Source organism: Pyrus communis, chromosome 17, assembly GCF_963583255.1.
Source record: "Pyrus communis chromosome 17, drPyrComm1.1, whole genome shotgun sequence".
NCBI classification, from domain to species: Eukaryota; Viridiplantae; Streptophyta; class Magnoliopsida; order Rosales; family Rosaceae; genus Pyrus; species Pyrus communis.
The window spans coordinates 4,865,411-4,891,503 of NC_084819.1; the positions used below are offsets into that span (position 1 = coordinate 4,865,411).

At 35.6% G+C, this 26,093-nt stretch overlaps 1 protein-coding gene across 1 annotated transcript; it reads left to right on the plus strand.

Annotated features, from left to right (window-relative positions):
* The first annotated feature begins 1,732 nt into the window (after positions 1 to 1,732).
* On the plus strand, positions 1,733 to 2,993 carry LOC137723081 (ethylene-responsive transcription factor 5-like). Its single transcript, XM_068462235.1, has one exon. The coding sequence runs from the start codon at positions 1,807 to 1,809 to the stop codon at positions 2,788 to 2,790; it is 984 nt and encodes a 327-aa protein (XP_068318336.1). The 5' UTR covers positions 1,733 to 1,806; the 3' UTR covers positions 2,791 to 2,993.
* Positions 2,994 to 26,093: the final 23,100 nt, after the last annotated feature.

Sequence of the window (26,093 nt, forward strand, 5' to 3'; positions counted from 1 at the left end):
GTTACCAATAGCATTAGGTCTATTTGGATATTCAAATATTTCTTTTTAGTTAAAAGTATGAAAGAAAGACAGAAAGAATGTTTGATACATCACTACAGGAAGAAATAGTTGATAATATTTATCTTGTCTTTTGCAGTTTTACCATTAAAGATTATACATGTTGGTAAGTTGGCTCTATACAAGTCAAGAAGCTACATGCAGAAAATTCCACATTGAAAAAGTATAACAACAATCTGAGGTTCAAATATAGAAGGTTACGTTCTAATTGCAACGAGACTTTTTGTGATAAAATCATACGTTGAAGTTCATTAACCGAATTTGATACCAACCATGATATTGAGTTTAGAGCGTTAATTAAGTTGGAAATGATATTAGTCTATAATTAAACTTAGCGGTGGACAATTACAAAGCTCATGGCACAACAATATATACCATACAAAGGCGCCATATGAAATAAAATCAAAAAACAATTTCAAACAATTCTTCATTGTAGTTATTCCGTGGTTTCCTTTATCTGAAAAGAGAAAAAAAAAAAAAAAAAAAACAACTGAGGGTCGTTGTATATTAATTTTGACCTCACCAATATATGTTTATGATATGATATAATTTGTATATTATTATTATTTTTGGTCAATAATACATGCTTTTAATTTGTATTTTTCAAAGAACGTAGAGAATTGGTTACATGAACAATGAAATTTGATTCCTCAGACCAAACATTGCAAAAAATCAAAGAGTGTAATGAGAAATGTCATTTAGTTTGCACATCCGTCGGCATAAATAATTAACTCGGTAAACAAAGTCGGTAACTTTACAAAAGCCGACGAATTATAATTCAAGCCATGAATAAAATAAGAAAAAAATAGAGTTGAAAATCTGAAACAAATTGTTTCTGGAACAAAATAAAAAATAAAAATTTCAACGAGAGAAAGCAATTCCTTCGAGTTGCGTTAATGTCAAAGTTTTCTCTCTAAATCTAAAACCAATTTTAAAGGCCTCCAATTAAAATTCAAAGCTAAATTACTGCAAGATTAAGCCTGAGTTGACCAAATCTAATGTTGATTAACTTTTGCCGCTAACCTGCATGACCTAATTATTCCACTAAGCGATTAAACTAATGATAATGATTATATTTTACTCAAAAGATGCACCTTTTGGAAGCATCCACGAAATTAAGCACTACTTAACCAAATCAAATCCTTAAAATTAGCTCCTATTGGGCATAAGACGACAAAAAGATCAAAAGATACAGCAATATACAGGAGAACTGGTGTGGGTTTCTTCTTACTACGTACGTATTATGTGATAAATTGTTCCTATCACATGAGAGCATTCAGCATTGCGATGATTAAAATATAAAAGAATAACATTTCAAACATTAAACACATCGACATGCAGCAATTAACGAAAATTATCCATGCTTGTAAAACGCACATGTAAACGACAATCGGATAGCCTTGGAGCGCGGACAAACCCTAGCGGTGGTCCATACGCATCAATTACTTGAAATGAAAAGAATGAAGGTGACATCAATCATTCAACGGTGGAGATTGGAAGGAAAATTATTACGTAACATCACGTAGAAGCTCTATGGATGGGACTAAATGGGCCCCACAGAAGAAAAGTCAAAGGATGCTTCGTCGAACCTCAGCCACAAAGTCTTCCCCTTCGTCCTCCCTTGTATATATATCCCCTCCCCCTCCCCTCTTCCATTTCACTCCCAAATTTCCACTCTCTACAAAATTTTCAAACCCTCTATCTCTCTCTAAAATTTCTCAGAGATTGTGTACCAAAAAATTGTTATCGATGGCTTTAGATCAAGTCTCGGCGCTCGAGCTCATCAAGCACCATCTTCTCGGCGAGAGCTTCGCCACCGAGCTCAGCGACTTCGCTTCCAGCTTCCCCCAAAACCAATGGAGTCCCGAGATCAATTCCGACCTCTCCAGATCCCAATCGGATTCGTTTTGCTCCAAATCCTCTTCCACTTTTGAATCCTCCATTGAAATATCCGATTACTTGGATTCAACTGACATCTTCGACTTTAACTCCGCCGATTTCTTCGACTTCGAACCCAAACCCCAAGTAATCGACCTCACAACTCCAAAATCCACAAGTTTGAGCTCTCAAAGTTCGTTTGAGTTCGATTCGAAGCCTCAAGTTAGCGACGATTTCTTTGAATTCGAACAAAAGCCTCAAATTCCGAACCAAACGGCTCTTAAACCTGCCAACCCGACCCGAAAGCCCGCACTCACAATCTCGCTTCCTAACAAAACCGAGTGGATCCAGTTTGCAAGCTCGGACCAGGCCGCCGCGAAGCCGGCGGCGGTTCAGAAAGTGAGATCGAGCGAAGAGAAGAAGAAGCACTACCGAGGGGTCCGACAAAGACCGTGGGGCAAGTACGCGGCGGAGATCCGGGATCCGAACCGCAGAGGCTCCCGGGTCTGGCTGGGGACCTTCGAAACGGCCATTGAAGCAGCCAAGGCTTACGATCGAGCAGCGTTCAAGCTCCGCGGCGCCAAAGCGATCCTCAACTTCCCGCTCGAAGCCGGGAAAGCCGAGCCGGTCGTGTCCGTGGAGAGAAAACGACGTCGTGTGGAACAGAGAGAAGAGGCGAAGGAGGTGGTGGTTGTAAAGAAGGAGAAGCTGACGGAAACACCGTTGACGCCGTCAAGTTGGATGTCGTTTTGGGAGTCAGAGAAGGAGGATGTGAAGGGGGTATTTAGCATACCTCCGTTGTCACCGTTATCTCCTCACCCAGCGATGGGTTATCCACAAGTAATGGTCGTATAAGGAAATTTAACGTCGTATGTGAAATTTATAGATTAGAAGAAGCTGAAGCTGTGGTTCTTTATTTCTTTTGAATTATTAAGAAAAAAAAAGGTATATACATAGAAACGGTACCGTACAAATTAATGGATGTGATTCATATGTATATATGTACGTAAGATTGATTTTCCGACAATTGAGAGAGCATTTGGTTGATTAACTCTTGATCTGGATTTGTTACTTTTGGGTACTTGATTTTATTAAAGGATTGAGATCCTCTTCGAATCTTATGAAACATGTGAATTGAAAAGATTTTTCGTAAATAAACGAGTAGTGTTTCTGTTAGGTTTTCATTGAAGCAATATCAAACATAGCTACCGAATATGAGAAGTGTACGTACAATACACTAAATTTACGTATGTGTATTATTTTACTACTTTCTTGTAAAAACACGACAATAAGTTTACCAATCATTTCAAAATTTAATATTTATTTATTCAAATACTTGATTTTATTTTATGTTTTCAATAATTGTGTATAACTTATGAAGTTTACGTCTTATTAAAAATATGTAAAAGTAAAATACATGTACTAAAGTCAAAAGTATATAATAGTGACGTATGTGTATAATACTTGTATGTTGTGTTTGATTTTATAAAACGTTTTCTTTAGTAAATCATTAGGAAGTGTACGGTAAAACGCTTTCGCCAACGCCTTCTTCTCTTTCCACACAAACTTCTTCTTTTTATGGTCAAACTTTATATAAGTTCAATAATTTTAGCTAATAGAATGAATAGTTCAGTTTATTAAAATAAGTTTAATTTCTAAATTAATTATTTAATTATCAATAATTATCTCGATAAGATTTATTATAAAAATAAAATTTCTCCTTAATTATCTCTTTGATTATTTCTTTTTATTTTTTATTTTTGTTATTTCTTGTTCTTCCCCCAGCTTTAAACCCATTTATAGATTTTATTTATAATTTTTATAATCAACCTATATCGCAGGTTAATTATAATTATCAACTTATATGACAGATTATGTTTTATTAATGTCTTGCTTGTAGGTATATTATGTTTTTTTCTATCTTTTAGTTAAGTTTCATATCTCGCTTATAGGTATAATATACATTCATATATTTGTTACTTGAGTTAGGGTAGAATGTTTTGCAGTTAGATTTATGTTAGTATATTAGTTTTTTTTTTGTTATAACAAATTAATTAGATTTTTTGGACTTGGAAAATGCATAATAGTAGAAGATTTTAATTGATTTTTAATATTTTAAAAAAATATAAAATGAGTATAAAAGAAATAAAAATATGTAATTTGATAACTAGGCTCACTCCTAAAAATCATCTATGTTTTTGGACCTGGATCTAAGAGCCCCTTTTTTTTATCTATTCAACACAAACGTCCTATTTCTAAGAAAAACTTTCTCTTGCCACCAACGTTTTTATCTCTTTCAACACAAACCCTAAACCCTAAATCCAAATCCGCTCTCTCCAATACTTTTATTTTAGTAATACGGTCTAGTGATATTTTTCTTTACTTGTAAGTGAGATGTCTTAAGTTCGATTATCGTCAAAGATGAATTTGAACCAAATTATTGTTAGCCCATTATGAGGCTAAGCTCATCTCCCTCTCCATTAGTATAAATAATATCATTTGTTTAGGGAAAAAAACAATCTCTTTAAATACATAATTAATGTCAGAATTCTTAACATAATTACAATCATCATTTTTTTAACGTATTATAATATGGGTACCTAAGCGACATGTTATATGCCACACTTATAAAATATATTAATAAAAATATGTAGGTTGATATAATTTGAGTGCAAATATAACCAATATGGCGATATTCTAGGTAAAAAAAACTTCAAAAGTCTAACAAGTTAGACATATATTAGTTTTATTCAATTGTGGAACTTACATTTAGTATGGTATAGCTGGAAGAAAGTGCAACAACTTTTTCTTCAATATATTTGTATTTTTGAGTAGGGTCGGCCCTGAGATTTCAGGGGCTCTGTGCCAAAGTGAATTAGAGGTCCTAAGAAGTGTTAAGAATTAATTAATTTTTTATTTTTTTGTCCAAAAAAAAAAGCTTAGTTTTCAATTGAGTTTCTATAAATTCTAATAACACAAACAAATTTAACAAATCAACAAGTGAAAAGGTAGCGTACTGTTTTACCTTAACTATTTAGAGGGTTAGCATTCGAATTTTCACATTATTGTGTGGAAGCTTATGCATTTAATAAAAATAAACTTAAAAAATGATGAAGACGAGGTTCAAACCCATCCCCTAGGCCAATATAAAGAAGCAATAATACCACTTGTGCTAAGGCTCAAGTTTGCAATATTCTACACATACTACAATATATACGTATATGCATGCAAAATTGAAAAATCAAGGGCCCTTCCGATTTGGGGGCCCTGTACGGTGGCACAACTTACACCCACTCAGCGCCGACTCTGTTTTTGAGGTACTTAATATTTTCTTTATGTTGATACTCTACCTTTGGTAGTATGAACTACACACAAACATATTTTCATGCATCTTGGATATAATGTTTTCGCTTTCCAAAGCATCTCCAACAATTCCAAATGTCCAAAAGCTATCATCGCTAGTATGAGCATTTCCAACACTACTAGTTATTTTAACAAAAACTATAGAATTTTATTATTTATCAACTTAAGCTTTAATATTTTATTAATTAAGCATTTGCCGAAAAATTCCTAACCCACGAACAATTTCTATAGCCACCTTTTCTCTCTCTTTCTTTCATCTGAGATTAGTAAATAAGGACTTGTTTGCCACGCAGTATAAAGCAAAATTAATAAGGGTTAATATCAGTTTACTATTCTAAAGTTTTTTGGTTTTCAACATTTGGTAAATAAAGTTTTTTTCGTCCCAGTCTAATACCTAATGTCATAATTCTGGGACACTTTCATCCATCTGTTAAGTTTTATGTTAGAACCTCCGTTAATTGATAACATGGCGCCCACGTGGACAATGAATGGGCGATACGTGTCAATATGGGCCAACATGGATATTAAAAAGTAAAAAGTATTAAGAAAAAAAAAATCTTTTTCTCTGCTAACCCAATCCGCCTCCTACTCACATGACCCAACCACCCCCTGCCTCATTTCTCCCTCCTTTTATCTCCTCTGTATCCACCCATCCGCTCCCTCCCTTCTTTCCTCTGCACCCACCCATCTGCATCCGAGCCTTGACGACGCCAAACCGTCGCTTATCCTCTGTGAAAGCAGCAGTTTTAGTTTGATTTGTTACTTCGTCGAAGAGGTTATCACTTGCTACAATGAGACCGATCTCCACTGCTCCTGGGTTCGGGTACGATTTCTATTCTCAATGCCATTTCGATTAGGAGTTCTTGATTTTTTGTAATTTCATTGATTATTTTTGCTAACTCGGTGGTTTTGATTTAGGTGGCGACAACAGTGAGGAGTCCGAAGGAAAGGAACACAAGGTTGGATGAGATAGGCTGGCGGATTTGGAATTTGATGTGGGTTTGGTGGAATTTAAGGGTTTTGATGTGGGATTGAGCTTCTTCAACTCAACGTTCTTGGTGGAATTGGAGGTGGATTTCAAAATCTTGGTTTGGTACTTTGAGGAAAAATAATATGTAAAATGAAATTTATCTATTTTCTATCTATGTGAGTTGTAACCTAGGTGGGTCTGGGTGGGTTGGGCGAGTGCCTAGGCAGTCTAGGCGGGTGCCTCTGCAGGTTTAGGCGCCCTTTTTTAATTTTCAGATGCCTAGACTTTAATCGGGTGTTAGGTGGGGATTTTTAGAACAATGGGTGCAACATAACGCATAAGTTGACAACGATATGAATTAATTTGATCTTTTCTTGTTTTGAAATGTAGAATATTCATTGATAATGTATACGACAAGATTCTTACAAAGAGGATATATAGAGTATATTAGTGTGACCTCATTGCTGAAAGAAAAAGAGTAACACCGCACCAATAGATATTAACTACAGTATAAGAGCAGGTATCTCATGTATAAAGTCTCACTGCTACACGTGCTCCACATCACTTCGTTTGTGTTGTTCACGCATTAGGCTTGAAAATTCATCACACATGAGAGGGTGTGTTGAGGATGAGTTACATTTATGGCACAATGAACCTTGCAAGTTTTTATAAGTAAGTTGAGTTACTCCTCATATTCTTTTAGATAGTATCTTTTAAAAGAAATCGTCAAACCACTCTATTGATCCAAATTAGAAGATTCTTCAAAGCATACCACTCTCGATCCAAAGAGAAGCCACTCTCTATTCATGACTTGTAAAATTCTTGATGTTTTAAGTCCTTCCACTGTAATTGTAGGTCATTATGCAGATTCTCCAAAATTTATCCCAATAATTGTCTTCATAATGTAATGTAACTCACATCCTAATGAGAAGAAGGTGCGTTTAGCCGTCAGTTTACTATATACTAACTACTTCGATGTGATGCTTCAACGATAAAAATTAAGAGCTCATGTGGCATGTCAATACAAGTCAATAAATCTCATCATATATCATCAAATTGCACTCCCAATTCAATGTATTGACCAAGCCTATAATTAGAGTGCTAAACACATCAATCTATACAGACCGCTACTCAATTGACTTAGAAATTGTCTCTGTGTTTTTTGTTTTGGAATTAATGTTGACTAAATGAATTAGTTTGAACAACTAATGGCGCAAAATAACATTAGGCTAATAGCTAGTTACAATTCAAACTATTCATAATTATCTTGGTGTGCGAGACCTTAATTGACTAGCATTTCTCAACGAATGACCTAAATAAATACATCATTACATATATACAATACTCGATAATCTCAATCAATAGCTGATAATTACTTTTTTTGTGAGCGGCTATAGGTATATTATAAAACGTTTTGCCGATTATGTTGCCAAGACTGTAGTCAGTAGTATATGTTGTACACTAAAACCTCTATACAGTGAAACTTTAAATAGAAATAAACTCCACGTAGTAATAATTTTCAATAAGTCCAAAAATATATGCAATGTGACTGTAAAATTTAAGATTAATAAAACAATTCTCTAAAGTTGTTTGGGATAATGATTCATTCTTGAGAGTTGATGCCACATTTTTGAGTTTACTCAACATAGAGATCTTATCATCTACACTAAAGGCGAGGGCTAGGCTAATAATGATGTTATTTAAATTCCCATTTGACGGATACTGAACGTAAGATCTCTCACTTACAATCAAACCTAGAAACCTTATTGTTGAAGTCAATATTTCCAGCTTAAAGGACTTACAATCAAACCTAGGGACCTTCTTGTTGAAGTCAATATTTCTAGCTTAAAGGATGCATGGTTACAGCTTCTTAGCATAAATTTTTTAACATTAAAGAGGGTACTACATACATACATGCATTAGCTATTTTTTTTCAATATCCACATCTTAAAATGCTCCAATACTAATCTAGTTTGTTGAAAAAAAAAATTAATTTTTATAGTTATATGACTACAATTAATTTTCGCTTGACGTTTGACCTAGTAGGGCGAGTTGTACGCCTACGATTAATGCATGTTCTTGGTCTACTATCTTTGTCATGATGTCGTGCAAACCATCCAACAACTGGGACGTTTACTTTTATTTAAGATAATATTCTGACCATTCAAAACTTCAAACAATTACGCTCGTGGGTATTAAGACAGACTTCAAACAAACAGGGTTGAATGTTGGCGGTGTCACGCTGACACTACTATTCGCCGTTTGCTGGACTTTGACTGCAGAACAGAAGCTCAAAGCTTATGATATCGAATTATACAGAGCCGCATACGGTAACAAGACAGCGATGGTGATCACGTAGCATTTTTATTTGCTAACTCCAATCTTACTATATTTGGACTGCAACTTTTCAACCAGAGCAGGAGGGCGTGGAGATGAAGATGGACTGGTCGTGTTGAATAATAAGCGGTAGTAAGTAGTAGTAAGTACTCTGTTATTGGCAGCACCACTTGCACCAATTCAAACTTGCTGACCCCGTTTCATTTACAAATTATGTATATCGATGTCATTATCAGATATTCGTTGATATTTTTGTTGAGAGTGCAAATTACACGCTAGAAAATGAACAAAGATTGCAAGAGCTTATAAGAAGGAAAAATTAGTATACGGTCCCTAGTTACTAAAGTTCATTGACTGAAATATTAGTTTTCAGATTTTGATCCAAATCCCTAGCATTAATGTAATAATGAATTTACATGTCAGTTACATAATTTTTTAAAATAAAAATTAATAATTGATTTAGGATTTTAATCCAAAACATTTCCAAAATAAATAAAAATTTAGAATAAGTTTGTACCCATTAGCTTTTTAAAAAAATGTTTTCAAATTTTTAATCTTATATTTACCCATTTCATGTAATTTTTTCAAAATTTTAATCTTAAAATGTACCCATTCTTAAATATACCAAATTGTTATATGTAAAATGTACCATTTTTTTTTTATATATAAAATCTATTCAATTTTTTTTTCTAATTCGTTTTTAAACTTATATGGGTACATTCTTTTTCTTTGATTTGAGAATGTATTCATATCAAGTTCTATCGAAGAAATTCAGTAATGTTATTAAACATAATATCTATTATTATTTTTGTGTGGTTTTGAAGAATGTGACATCCCGTCCCGGAAATATCGAAAACGTACACGTGAAATGACCTTTCCACCCCTAGTTTGTTTCGTTTTGTTGTTTAGTCATTTTGTGTGGTGTTGGCATGTGCTGGGCCACACACACACACACACACACACACTGTCATCTCCCTCACCCTCTGTCTTTCCCTGTCTCTCTCTCCCGAGCTCCTTTCTTTCTTCTTCTTCCTTCTGTAAACGTACAGACATACACACAACTCACTCAAATCGTCACAGATCGAGGAAACTAAGGGCACAGTCGAGATCGTGAAGCTCGTGGGAGCACGATCGTACCATTTTCAGGTAAGAAATCTGTTGTTTTCACGTCAATTCGACAATGGCAGATTTGAGCACTATTCATGCAAACTTATTTCATTACGTTTTTGGGAATTTGAAGTTCATAGTTAGCTTGATGGTGACGTCGGAATAGCTTGGTTCGAAGTTGGCCGGTTTTGGTTCGTGAGGACAGGTATGATCTGGTGATTTTTAACCCTCGAAACTTGTTTAACGTTGTTCTACTAGTCTAGGGCTTTATTTTGGTGTTAGAATCGTGAAAAATGGTTGAGGAACGAGAGAGAAAACGAAGTTTGAAGGTTTTTCCAATTTTCGGCGCCGGCGACGTCGCCGGAGGCTCACCGGAGAAGGTGACGGAATATTCCGTCAAATCTGACGGAATATTCCTGACGCCGTTGACGGAATCCGTTAGAACTAACGGAATATTCCTCACGGCGTCAGTTGACGCCGTCAGCGTGCCAGGCACGTGCCTGCGCGTGGCCGGTGCGTGTGGCCGTGCCTTGGCTGGCGCGTGGGGGCGCGTGTGGCGGTGAAAATTTTTTCTAAAAATTCTGGTGTGATCCTAAGGTTGTGTAGAGCACGTTGGTATATTCATTTGTCCAATTTGAGCAATGTATGAGAAGTTATTACGAGAAGTTGGTTATGTGCTTTAAAATTAACGTTTTTATAGTTGTTTCGCATATAGGTGATACGTATCCCGAGGACAAGCGTGGTCACTCGAGGCAGGGGGGCTACGACCCTTCCACATATCAGTGAGTGGGCTTTTGTTTTCCGTATATACCTATATACAATTATTTTCCCATAAATTGAGTAAAAAGGGTTATTTGTCTTATGCCATGCATATTATTATTATTGATTATGCACCCTTAGCCGCATTATTAGTTGCATACACATACATATGCATATTGGGTGCTGTGGACGCACAGGTAAGTGCCAGGTAAGTGTTATTCATGTTTATATTTCAGTAGTGGTTTGAGATGCTTAGAGAGCTCATAACCTGCACCCCCGGTGTTAGTGCTCCTGCCCAGAGTAGGGCACAGTCCTTCATGTGATGTTCACCTCCCGCACCACACGCTCAGCTTGGATCCAAGTTAGGTGCACAGTCCTGTCGTACAGACCACTTTAGGTGGTTCCGACTCGTAGATGACCCGCGATTATTCGCACAGCCTTCACGTGATCGTAGCACTAGAGCGTATATATGTATTACACCCAGGCCTGTCGTACAGACCACTTTAGGTGGTTCTGACTCGTGGGCAGGTTCAGTTATTGAGTTTGAGATTTGAGCTCTATATGCAACCGTACAGGTCACGTTAGGTGACTCCGGCTGCCAGATTATATGTTATCATTATGAGACACCTGAGCACTTGCATTTCATTATGAGGTTCCGACATGGCATATTTTTGAGCATGATTGGCATACCCTTGAGCATGATTGGCATATCGATATACATACGTATATATGTTTATTTTCTGGGAAGTATACAGGTTTTACGGCGAGGGGTTAGAATGAATTTTTACTAAATGGTTTTCGAAAAGCTTTGTTTTTGCCCACTCACGCTTTTGTTTTGCGTCCCTCCAGGTTCTAGTTGCTTAGCAGTTTCGGTGGTTTCCCAGAGGGCTTTTTCCGGCATTTCTGACAGATATTCACCAGCGTAGGGTCACCTTCGGGTGCACTATTGTCACATCTTTTCTTTTGGACTGCTGTAGACTTGCTCTGAATTTGTGTTTCACTTACGCTAGCACTTGTTTTAGTACTTTGTATGCTACTGGTTTTTAATTATCCGTACTTTCTATATTATTATTCTATTAGCTTCCGCACATGCACATGGTTACGTCACCTTCGTGTGACGGCCAACACTCCCTGATCTCGGTCGGGGTGTGTCAAAGAATGTACCCATATTTTGGTACAATAATTTTTTTGTTAATTTTGATGAATATACCCATGTTTACACACACACACACACACAATAAGTATAATTTATATTTTAATATTTTTACAAATTATGGATTTAAAATTTCATTAACATAAACAACTATAAATTTTAATTTTTAATTTAAAAAATACAGTAACATAAATAGAAATAAATTATCACATTAATTTCAACGACTTAGATCAAAAATTGAAAACCAAAAAGATTTCAGTCAAAGAATATTGATAGATATGAACAGCATCTAAAGTCTCCCTTATAAGAATTTAGTTAACATTATAACAAGTTTACTTCCGACAATTTTCTTTTTAACTGCCAAAGAAACAGTTATTTTTCTCATAACAAATCCCCTTTAATTAGTTTTCAATAGTGCTTAAAACCCTAACTTGCTGTCCCAACTTTTTTTTGTGGGTACAAACTTAACCCTCTACCACAGCCAACCCCAAGATCAAAATAAAAAGCCGAAAATAACATCCAGGGTAAATCGAGAAGTAAATCTTAGCCCCCGAGTATTGACCAAATTGTACAAGTGCATAGCTGTTAGAATATGGTAATCCTCTGCCTCTAAACCCTAAACTGGAAAAAAGAAAAAGAAAAAGTAAAAACATCCACATGGTAGAGGCGTTGAGTTCATGTGAATTATCCAGGAATAAATTACATTTTACTCTCTTAGATTTGAATTGATTTCAATTCTTTATAACATTTTTAAAACATTTCAATTTCATATATTTACTTTCATTTTATTTCAATTTCATACATCCGTTATAAAATCAAATAAGTAAACCGTTAAGTGATGATGACGTGGTAAATATGGGATCTACATTTATGCTGATGTGGCTGCCAAATTTGTGCAAAAAAAAATAAATTTTTTTTTTCATTTCAAATATAATAATATTTATGTTAAAAAAAAAAAAAAAAAAACATCAAGCCCTGAAGCCCATTCCCCCGGCGACCCACACCCTCTCCTCCACGCACGATAAGAAAAACCACCACCATCATGAGATTAATCATCATAACAAGTCTGCAGCTTCTTCGGACACGGCGCACGATAGCAAGAAGGGCGGGTCTTCGTCGGGGAGCGGAGGGGCGGCTGGGTCACCGATGGTGTGGCCGCCGAAGTTCGTGATTGCTATGACCAATAAGGAGAAAGGGGAGGACTTCATGGCGATTAAAGGGTCGAAATTGCCTCAGAAACCAAAGAAGCGTGCGAAGTTCATCCAAACGCACCCTCAATGTAAGCTCTCTCTCTCACCCAGTTTTTAATTTAATCTCCACTTACCCCAGCCATCTATTTCCGGCGACCTCCTCCATCGGGGGATGGGTTTTCTGGGTTTGAATGTTTTTATTTTTTTTAATTATTAAATATTATTATATTTGAAATGATAAAAAAAAAAAAAAAAATTGCCACATGGCACAAATTTAGCAGTTACATCAGTACAAATGTGGATCTCATATTTGTCATGTCATCACTTAACTATTTACTGAACAGATTTTCTAATGGATTTATAAAATTGAAATAAAATAAAAATAAATGTATAAAATTAAAATGTTTTAAAGATGTTGAAATCGACCACAAATATGAAGAGATAAAATGTAATTTATCTGATAATTAAATTCTTGTATAATGTAGTTTTTATATAATTAAAAGTAGGCAGATCGTGGTTTTTATATAATATAGTTTTGCTACACTAGCAATCAACTGAGAGATTTAATATAAATAAATTTGAATTTCCGATCCCAATCTTTCAGCAGCTGACTGGTAGATGAACCATCTTCTGCGGTAACTGATGATGTATATGAAGATATCGAGGCTTGATTTTTTGCGAATACTTTTAAGTCCATTCGAGGTTTGTAGAGAAGATGAACATTGTCGTTCAAGTAAGTTAGAGACTCCGTAACCCAGACAAGTCAAATTCATTGCATTCCTTGCATCATATCGGTTTCTCGTCCTCAATGACATATATTGTTTGTTGCTTTGCACATGATTCAATAGAATTAATAATACAAGATTTAGAAAAACAATCTGTTCAACTGTCTATTTAATTAAATTTGTCGTGTGATTTCGGAATTTTAAGTATATTATATATGCTAATTTATACCGACTGAATAGGGTTAGAGCGACACAATACACATTCACAATCACATTCACAATCACGTTCACATTAGCTAGAATGTGTGTGCATATAGATATAGGAGAGAATGTTGAATCAAACAATACGGAATATATATTATTATATATTTAGCTATTATGTTATGTAAGTTGACTAGGCCAGCCTCACAGGATAAGATTGCTTGTCAATTATTGAGAGTTCAATTTGTCAAAAGAACACGTGAAGTAAATAGACTCAATACAAAGAAGAAGAGTCTAGTAAGAAAATACATAATAAAATACTGCTTTTTAGGGAGAAAGACTACCTATTATTCATGTATTAATTATAAGTTCACATAATTAGTATCTATTTGAATAGGAAAAATTATACATACAGTACATTTTTAATACTTAATTGTATATTGAGACAACATTTTTTAAATATTTTATGGAGAGATAAAAATTAATACATGTGAAATATGACATCATTGTCTATTTTTTAAGTTACAAAAATACCCTTTATTAAGATAGATGTTAATATTACAATCATTCAGATTCTAACCTACATTTTCTACCTAAACCCAAAAGCCAACATCCCACAAAATAATATAAACATTCATCAAACACCATGCCCACACATCCATACTCCTTTCCATATGTACATAAACTTTCATCATAGGCGATTGGGATCAATGAGATTTGGGGATTTTTTTTTTAATATTAATAATGGATATATGAAAAGGAAGGGTCGTTTTGATTATTTTTTTTATATATTTTTTTATATGAACAATGTTCAAATAATGCATTCCTGACTGTGCCTATAGTAATCAACATTTCAAAGTGTTGCTTTTTCTTTTCTTTTTTTCTTTGAAAAACACGACATATGATTTTCAAAAGCTTATATAAAGTCATCAATAAGACAGAACTTAGCTATTATGTGAATGCCAAGTTAAATTATTCCAAGATTGTGATTGCGTTCAAGAGAGCAATGCTCAGGCAAAATCAGAAGTAGATGAAATAACGAAATACAAAGGTACAAGAAGATAAATATGAGTCTGTCATGCTTGAGCCTTCCTTTGTTTGGCTTGCTACTGCAGCAGCTCTTCTGTAACCTTCTTCATCCCCAGTTTCCTTATAGGTCTTTCTTGCTTTTCGTCTTGATATAACATTAATCATTTGTGCTTTAATGAGCTAATCTGGACAATTCTTGGTATGATAATATAAATAATTTTGTTTAATCATTAATTTGTGAAATAGCTTAATGAGCCAATCTGGGCAATTCTTGGTGGCTACTTCTACTCACTTGTTTCTCTTTTCTTGGCCCATGTAGCTAATTGACATGTCGCAATTATGAAAGTTGTTAGTTGTTGGTTGTTAATTGTGATTTTTTTTTAATAAAATAATTTTACTATTGAAATTTGGCTTCAAAGTTCAGCCACCCTAGTTTTGAATCGTGGGTTCATGCTTGGGGCTTAGCAGACTTGTAGTTACTTAGAATGATCATGCAATCTTTGATCATCCAGCCTATGACTGCACACTTAGTTTGTGAGGATAGTTGAAGTGGCAAAATTGGTCGAGGACGGGTTGAACTGATTCTGCAAAAATGGTCGAGGACGGATTGAATTAATTTTGTAAAAACAGTCAACGACGGGTTGAATTGATTTTGCAAAAACGATCGAGGACGGGTTGAATTGATTTTGCAAAAATGGTTGAGGACGGGTTGAACTGATTCTGCAAAAATGGTCGAGGACTGATTGAACTGATTCTGCAAAAATAGTCGAAGACGGGTTGAACTAATTTTGCAAAAATGGTTGAAGACGGGTTGAACTGATTCTGCAAAAATAGTTGAAGACGGGTTGAACTGATTTTGCAAAAATGGTTGAAGACGGGTTGAACTGATCCTGGAAAAATGGTCGACGAATGATTAAACTGATTATGCAAAAATGGTCGAAAACGGGTTGAACTGATTCTACAAAAATGATTGATGACTAGTTGAAATGATTCTGCAAAAACGGTGGAAAAAGGGTTGAAGTGATTCTACAAAAATAGTCGATGATGAGTTGAGTTTATGACACGTATTAATTTTGTTAGAGTTGTGAGGGACAGCCCTAAAGCCTTAGAGGTATAGCTGGTATTTTAAACATTGTTTCCATGTTTTTGGGTTGGGCCTTAGTTGCTTTTATGTTTTTATCTCCCATTGACATGTTTTAAAACTAGGGGAGTTTTTTGAAATATAGTGAAAGTTTTTGTCTCTATATATAAAGCTCCCATTCGAATAACACTTATTTTATAAAATAAAATAAAAAAATCTTTCGAATTAGAGATTGTTTAGTCATTTTAATATATAGAAGAAATCAGCTATGTGGGCACCAAATAACATATTCATGATAAATAAATAACTTATTTATTTATACATTTAGATGTCTAAATAGTATCTCATTTAAATGATTTTTATAAGAATGATCGTCCATACTTATAAGCGGAGAAAATAATTTTATTAAAAAGGGGCAATATGGTAAAATACTAATTTTGAATTAAAAACATTTAAAATAAAACAATTCCTACATGGGGTAGTTACCCGTGTGGCAAGATGCTAGTTGTATTAAAACAAAAGTTACCTTAAAGATGAAAAAATTTAAGGTTCAATTATAAAACCAATTGGTAATGTGAAGAGTAACTCAACTACTTATAACGACATGCAATGTTCCTTATTTTCCCCAATGTCAAATTCATACTCCCAACACTTTTCTTTATCTATAGCAAATTTTCAAATCGAACACGTGAACGACACAAATTGGATGATAGAGCTCGTGTGGCCATTGCGCTTCGCACATCATACAGCCTGCTCTGACACCACGTTGAAAGTTGAGTTTCCTTTTGGGTTTCCGGGCATATTAGTGTGAAAAATTTACATCGGAAAATTAATAAATAACATACAATATGTTATCCCAATTAGTTGGTTGTTTGATAAAACAACAAATAAAGAAGTAGAAGAGATTAACTCACTTGAATCTCTAGCCACATGCATGCCGCATGATTGGATCATCCCTATGCTTTCAAACTTTCTCTTCATGATTGATCACATAAAGCTCCCCAAGTATTGAGCATCTAAGAGTATCCACACTTATAAATATCAACAGGTGATGGAGTGATTGGTTTAATGTGCTAGCAATATTTCTCATTTTGATCAATATAAATGGGCAGAACTAAGGCGTTTTTTGCTTAGGCTTTTTTTTTTCCTCTCTTCTCTGAAGAACAAAACTGAATGATATTTGCATTAGGTATGAGAGAAACACTAAGGGTACATATAGAATCCTTGCCGCACCCCTTAGCTGCACCTCTTTAGAGCAACTCCAGCATGACAAAGGCCCCCTAGGGCAACTTCCTATTCAATCCCTTCCAATGAACAGTAACCACCTTTTGCATCTCCATTTCTAAAAACTGAATAGCCATGGCAATAGGCAATAAAATATTAGTATTTTTTATTTTATAAAATAATACAAACTAATTTTATTTGTAATTTCGGATAAGACTTTTAATTGTTCTCGCGTGTCATTATCCGAAAAGAATTTTTATCCAATGCCGTCGTGCCATGTGTTGTTACTTTTCAGAATCGTTGAGGATATATTTCCAATAAGATTTTTAACCAATCTTATCACGCCACATGTCACAATCTGTTTACAATCTTTGAGGATAGATTTCGATCAGATTTTTAACGAATGATGGCATGCCACGTGGCATTAACTACAACCTAATCCTTTCTTTTTCCTCCTTCTAACCCACCATCCATCCTAAGAAATCACACACCAAACTCAAAATCTCTATCATTATTCATAGTTTCTGCTTCCTTCTTACAATGTCGTCTTCAAGGATATTGTGGGAAATCGATGAGCAGGAGAAATAATTGTTTAAGCAAGGGGAAGAAATGTTCAATCTCCAGGTGGGCGAAAATGAGATGGAAGAGGATGAGGATGAGGAACGTAGAATGAGAGATGACGAAGCAAGAAGCCAAAGAGTCTCACCTTCCCGTCGAGTCATCTAAGCTGTGGCTTAGATCTCCAGGCCGAGTCATTTCGCAAACATTGATAGAAGCATGCAACGATGAGGTACGGATCTGTTGGATGATTATTTTGTCCATAATAGTGCATTCCTTGATACGTACTTTAGATGTCATTTTAGAATGGAACGACATTTGTTCAACACAATCATGATTCCTGTTTGCAACCATGATTCTTACTTTGTGCAAAAGAAGAATGTTTTTGGTGTTATAGGTCTCATTCTTGAGCAAAAAATTATTACTGCCTTGCGGATGCTTGCATATGGAGCATCTGCAGACCAAGTGGATGAGATAGCGAGGATGGGGAAATCAACCATTTTTGAGTCCCTGCTGAGGTTTTGCTCTGCAATCGAATCTATCTACACCACATAGTACCTCCGGAGACCTATTGAGATGGACTTGCAAAGACTTTTGAAGAATGACGAGATGCGAGGTTTTCATGGGATGATTGGAAGCATCGACTGTATGCATTGGACCTAGAAAAATTGTCCAAGTATCATTTTGGAAGTGTTGACATCATTTTGATACATGGATTTGACACACTTTTTTCAGTGTTCCGGGAGCTCAAAATGACCTCAATGTCCTTGCCCAATCCCCAGTGTTCATCGATGTCCTACAAGGAAAAACACCAAGAGTCACATATTGGGTCAGCAGACATAAGTACCAAGGGCCATACTACCTAGCAGACGGCATTTACCCAAGGTGGTCATTTTTTGTCAAAACAGTGCCACGTCCGTGAAGTGCAAAAAAACACTTTGCAAGCTGTCAAGAGGGGTGTAGGAAAAATGTGGAGTGTTGTTTTAGTATCCTCCAAGCTCGTTGGGCGATTGTCAGGCGTGCTGCCAAAACGTTTGATTCAGAGTTGCTTCGATCCATCATGATGATGTGCATCATTCTTCACAACATGATTGTGGAAGATGAGTACAATTATGATGTCGTTGATGAATATGAGCCATACATGATGAACAATTCCAGAACATAAATATATTGTACTCATGACGCCACCGAAGAACCCGTTCAACACGAGCCATTACAAAGGGATGGATGTTGCAATGAAAGGCTCATTCAACGATATACTTCACTTCAAGACCCATATATGCACAATGCCCGGCAAATTGACTTGATAGAGCACCAGTGAGAATTGAAACAAGCTCAAGAAACTTAAGTTCATTTAGTGTGTTTGTTTTTATTTGGTATGTTTATTTAATTTTATTTGGTGTATTTTTTAAGTTCATTTAGTGAGGGTTTTTTTTTTTTTTTTTTGTGTGTGTTTGTAATTTTATTTGGTATGTTTATGAAATTTTATTTGGTGTGTTTATGTCCTTTGAATAAAGATTCTTTTAGTTTAAATAAATTACCAAATTAAATAAATATACTCTTAGTTTAAATAAAGTACTAAATTCAATAAATTGGAAACAACATAAAGTACTCTATTCAATAAATAAGAAATTACAACCCAAAGTGATTGGAAAATTATGGGCTCCGATTAAAAATAAATTCCCTAGTCCCTCGTGAATGGAAAATCATCACCTAACCAATTTGTGGTGCTAGGATCATCTCCTCTTGTGGTGCTAGGACCATCTCCTCTTGCTCTCGCTTCACTTGCATGCCTCATTCACACCACTTCCACTTTCTCCGAATTCCAATAATATTTAGAATTCGGAGACATCGCCTCTACAGGCTCCTTCATAATGTCACGATCTTGTTGAGCCCTTCTTTCTTCTTTAAGCTCTTCCCTTTCTTGCCTAAGTAGCTCTCTTTCGCTCTCATTAGCTTGAAATAATTTCTCAGCAGTTGCAGCTTTTGCCTCATCTCTAGCCTTATTAGCCTCAAATTTAGCCATTTCCCGCGCCAAAGTCAATTCACTTTGGCGAGCAAGTTCTTCCATATATTTTGCATAATCATTCTTGGAAGCACTCCATTTTCTCTTTGAAGCCTTCTTACCTTGAGGCCTAATTGGATAACGGGTCGACCCCAACCTTTGTTCAGGGGACGTTTCTGGCACTTCTTATGCTTCGGTTTCATGAACATGTGAGGCATGATCGGGCGTAGATTGTAAAGGGGTGCTGTTCATGACAACTTATGGACCAATAGGCACAACTCTAAATTTAGGACAATCTTTGACAATATTCCAACATTCCCACAAGGTGAATGATTTGTTTTTGTTTTTGGTTTTGGCATTATACCAAGATAGTGCTTGAAGTGTCTACACAATGCGGGAGAAGAAATAATTATAATCATAGTAGCTAATGTAAATTTGGGTATAGTACAAACAAATAAATAATATATTGTTACCTGATCCACTAAATTTTCCCCACTTCGAAGATTACTACTAGCTTGTGCCAAGGCATCTCTCCAAAGACTAAACGATTGGCTGAGTATTCTCCAACGACTGGACATCGATTCTTTCGTTCTTTTCCCACCAATTTTCTCAAGAAAAAGGGTATGAATAAGACTCCACATTTCTCGCAACTGCACCTCATTACCCGTAATCGGATCATGATTAACTTCAACCCAGCAAGAACACAACGTAACATCTTCAATAAGCGTCCAATTCGTACCTGCATCATTAGTCATTTTGTTGGAAACCAATTGGATTGAAATTTTGGGAGAAAGATTGGAATGTGGTAGAAAGTATTTAAGAAAATATGAAATTGTGGTGTAAGGTAGCAGATAATGAGAAGGTATTTATAGAAAAGTAAAATCTTTTTTTTTTTTAATTTTTAAAATTTTTGTTCGAATTTTTTTATTAATTTTTCATTAACTTAATTAATTTATGCCGTTGGATTAAAAAAAAAAATTAAAATCCAACCCGCCAAATTGTGCCACATGGCACAACGGTAACATATCTAAATTTTTTAATGTGAATTATTTTTTTTTTTAATTTTTAAAGGCAAATAACATGGACCGTTGATCTCAAATCCAACGGCTGATATTGCGGAAGGTTTGAAATTTTTTTTATCGTTGGAAATCTAATGGTCTAGAAAAAGTAACCATTGAAATCCAACGGACGAGAACGTGCCACGTGGCCCACCAACGGTAACATTTCAGCCGTCTGCACTGCAGGCCCTACAGACTAAAAAGTTGTCGGTGACGCGCCCCCACCCGCACGTGTGCGAAATGTGCCTGACGTAAATTTTTTTTATAACGTCATTTAGCCTCAGGCTCTCAGGCCACCGATTCGAGCAGGGCCTCTCACTTAGGCCCCCCCTTAGCCTACACTCCTGCATGGGCTGGTGCATCGAGCTATTGGTCTCGTTGGAGTTGCTCTTAGGATTTGGCGGTTTGAGTTTTATCCCACATGCCAAGCCCACTCCCTTACTTCGGATGTGTGACTTGAACCTCTTTTAATTAAATAAAGATTAATGACTATTTAATTAAAACCATGTCCAATAGGCCCAAATAATTAATCCAATATAGTTAATATTTAATTATATCTTATCTCATCCATATAAAGTTTACTAGAACTTATCATATTCATATGTGTGTGACATTTTAGGTTCTAACTAAGCCAGCAATGAAATTAAATTAATGAATTAATTTAATTCTACAAATCATGAGTAACACCTACAACATGTCATGGCTAACCGGATTAGTAGAATATACGTGAACTAATCATGATACCATTTAGAACCTTGATTGTAGTTACAATGCAATTCGGTCCTTCTATCATTCATATCCAATCAAGATTTATGTGATATGAATTTATGTCAAATCACATGCTGCAATCTATGATTGCTATGATGTATCTCATGTTGAAGCAGTTCTTACAAACATAGCTTGATCAATGGTTACTCTGCCCAGAGATTTCCAAGATGGATCTTATTGCACACTCATGCATCTTCATACTCATACATATGAACCCGAATATCAATTAACCGACCCTGCTATCGCATTGAGGGCTTTAAGGTGAAATCAAAAGTTCACATCTACAGATACAAGATATCTACAATGGGTCAAGTCTAAGAAGTATTTGCATACTACAACCAGAAACTTAGTAACGTTTGACATGTGGTAAGCATGCATATGTTTAATCTTCTCTTGGACAGTCAGCATTCAATGAACTTGTTCAACATATACAAGCACATGTATATCAACCGCATGTCCAACATGCGTACAACAATACCTTGCTAACCTTAATGAATATACACTGGTCTTTCTGGATAGTCAACCCAGTTGACTTTCTAAAAGACTAGGAACTTAGTTTAAAGAATAAGTGACTATGAAAACTCATTTAAAACATTGCTTCCATACCTTAAGTCATATGAGCTCAATCATAATACATTATCTCCATAACTTAAAGCCAAAGTAATGGATGAATAATATTTGCCTTTTATTAATGAATTAATATGAAGTTATTACATACTATCCAATATTACATAAATTGGCTTTTAGATCATAACTCCAACATTTTCACCATAAAACCAATTATTAAGAGGGAGAATAAGCTAGTTATAAAAACATACAAGGTCCCTTCATCCCCATATGATATTTATACTTTTAACAAATGTACCGTTGAATTTCTAAATAACACGAGCTTCAATTTTGTTGTGTTGGACCAGGTTTTAATTGTTTGACTTTAAGAACCTGTCTATGATCAAATAACCAGTTCATTTTAATATTATATATTTGGCTATTATGTTGTATAATTTGACTAGGCCAGCCTCAGAATAGAGATTGCCTGTCAACGATTGAGAGTTCAATTTGTCAAAAGACCACGTGAAGTACATAGACTCAATACAAGATGAAGACTCTAATAGACTCAATACAAGATGAAGACTCTAATAAGAAGATACATAAAAGAAAATATTGCCTTTCACGGAGAGAGACAACAAAGAAAGAAAGGAAGAAACTACTATTATTCATGTATTAATTAGGAATACACGTAACTAATATCCACTTCAATAATATTTTCAACTCCGTCCGTGTAAATTTATTTTACGCTATATGTGGATGTAAATTTTCGCCTTCTTCTTTTTGGACGAAAATGCACATGCAAAACAATTAACTCCTAAGTCAAGGCCAAGAGCCTCACGCGCCCACGATGAATAGGGGCCTTTGGCCGAAGAACCTCTGATGCCAAAGTTAGAATTTGAGGGAAAAGTGTTTAGAGAAATTTGAATAATTTTAGAAGAGAATTGGACTTAGGTTTTTGGGGAAAATGAGGGCTATTTATAGGGGTGTGGCCAACCTCTATTTGGAGAAAAGGGGTCCGGCCACTTATGGTGGTTTTTGGCTCTAATTGCAAGATATTATGTCAAAATAATATATTGCAACCAATTAGGAAATTAATTAGAAAATTAATCAATTAATTTTAGTAATTAATCCTAATTTGAAAAGAATAAATAGGGGTTACCTTGTGGGGAGGATTGATGAAATATGTTTTGAATAAATACTATTTTGATCATCTTTGACCTTGATTGAGCCGTTATTGTCTACTTCTTGCGTGTGGGAGTTCCGGTGTGCCTCGAGGGTAATTTTATCTTTTTTACCCAAAAATTCACGTGTCGCCTCCATATTTTTCTCGATTATTTTTGGCTCCACACTATCGATCCCATGTCCCGATAAAAGCAGAGGGGGAATGCGATAGGTAATCGACAACCAACACTTTATTCTTCACGTCGAATCTCCATGATATGAATCCTAAACGAAATTGAGCTAAAGTTAGGCTGTCACCTGGAAGTGGCATGCTGTGTGGTCCAAGCACAATGATAAGTGAGTAAAGGTCATTATATCTTCATCGGTGCTCAGATATAGTGTTAAACGAGTAAGGCGGTTGTAGAAACTTCTTTTTGAACGACTCCACTTAAAGCTGTTTGTAAGCATATGCTGAAATCAATTTCACCCAAGACATGTAAAAGAATTATTTTGATCTTACTGGACGAATGTGGTCAAAGAAGTTAGGACATGAAGGTTGGGTTCAAAATAGTAGAATGCATTTAGGAAGATGAAATATAGGAACCTTAATCAGAAAATCGGTGGAAGTAGTATAAGTTATGGTGAGGAGAATGATAAATATTATGTGCCTCCAAGAAACTAAGTGGGTTGGTCTTAAGGTGAAGGATCTCGAAAACTCAGGTTTTAAGCTTTGATATTCGGGCAAACAGATTGAGAAACGGTGTTGGCATCATCGTGGATAAGCTCTAGCAAAAGATGTTGTAGAAGTTAAGAGCGATAGAACTATAACAATCAAGACTGTGATAAGACAAGAATTCGTCAATGTGAATATGTGTATGCACCTCAAGTAGGGTTGGATAGTTATCTGGATGAGAGATTTTGGGAAATTCTTGGAGAATTGGTTCAAGGAATCTCTCAGACGGAGAAGCTATTCACATGAGGAGATTTAAATAGGCATGTGGGCAAGGAGACATGCAACTATAGAGCTTTCCATAGTGGCCATGGTTTTGGGGAGAGAAAGAAGGAAGGCGAAGCCATTTTGGACCTTGCTATGGTATACGATATCTTCCTAGCTAATACATTCTTTATGAAGAGAGAAAAACATGTGATCACTTACACGAGTGGGTCATAAAAAACACAAATAGATTTCTTTTTAATAAGGAAGGGGACTGTATAAATTTTAAGGATTGCAAAGTTGTACCAGGGGAGAACTTGCCTAACTAACATCCATTGTTGGTGATGGATTACACATCAAAAGAGACAAAAGGAAGAACAAGATCTCGAGTGTCCAAGAACTAGATGGTGGAATCTAAAAGGAGAAAAACAAGTCACTTTCAAAGAAAAAGTACTTGCTCAAAGCAGTTGGGATGTAGGGGGACCGCTAGCCAAATGTTGGGTTCCATGGCTAGTTGTATCTAAAAAGTTGCAAAAAGGGTAGTAAGAGAGTCTAAGGGTTTTGCTCCACATCAAAATGAAGTTTGGTGGTGGAAGGAAGAGGTACAAGAAAAGATTAAGGCTAAGAAGGAATGTTGTAAACCTTATAGAAGGATATAACTGATGAAAACTGTGAGGTATAAGATAGAGAATAGGGAAGCAAAGAACGCCGTGAGAGAAGCAAAGCCATGGGTTTTAGACGATATATATAAGCAATTAGATACCAAAGAAGAAGAGTTGGATATCTAAAACTGGCTAGAGCAAGGGAAAAGAGGACAAAAGACTTAAACCAACTTGGAAGATTGTAGAAATTATTCTTTCTACCGTCAAATCAAGAAAGAGGAAGTTGTTGTAGTTTTGAAAAAAATGAAGCAACGAAAAAGCAGTGGGTCCCAATGATATACCGATTGAAGTGTGGAAGGTCTTGGGAGAGACCGGTATAACATGGCTCACAAAACTTATGATAAGATTTTGAAAACAAAGAAGATGCCCATTGGGTGGCGAGAAAGCACTTTGGTGCCTATCTACAAGAATAAGGGTGACATACAAAGTTGCATGAACTATAGGGGTATCAAGTTAATGAGCCATGCAATGAAGCTCTAGAAGAGGGTAATTGAGCATAAACTGAGACATGAGCACTAGTCTCAAGATATCAATTCGGGCTTATGCCAGGGTGCTTGACAATGGAAGAAATCTATCTCTTAGGAAGATCAATGGAACGATATGGAGATATGAAAAGGATTTGAACACGGTCTTCATAAATTTCAAAAAAGCCTATGATAGGTCCCAAGAGAAATTCGTTGGAGGATTGTAAAGAAAAATGGAGTACGAGTAGCATATATTCAAATAATAAGGGATATGTATGATGGAGCAAGGATTGTAGTAAAAACTCATGAATGACAAATTGAAAGCATTCCCATAACTATAAGGTTACTTACACCAAGGCCAACTTTAGGTCTTTACCTTTTTGTATTGGTAATGAACGAGTTAACAAAACATATTCAAGATGATATCTTTTGGTGTGCTTTTCGCAGATGATAAAATGTTGATAGAAGAAACGCATGAGAGAGTAAACGCAAAGCTTAACCTTTGGAGAGAATTATTGGAATCTAAAGGTCTTCGGCTAAGTAGGTCAAAGACAGAGTATATGGAGTTCAAGTTCGACGCATATGTAGGATCAAATAAGATAGGGGTAAGGAATGGAGATCATGAAATACCAAAAAGTGAAAGTTTTTGTTATCTTAGATCTATCCTGCAAAATAGTGAAGAATTAGATCAAGACCTCAACCATAGAATACAAGTTGGATGAATGAAGTGGAAGAATGCATTGCGTGCATCGAGTGTGTTGTGTGATCGTCTATGCCATTAAAGCTTAAGGAAAATTTTTACAGGACAACAATAAGGCCAGCGATACTTTATGGCACAAGTATTGGTGATGAGAATGCTT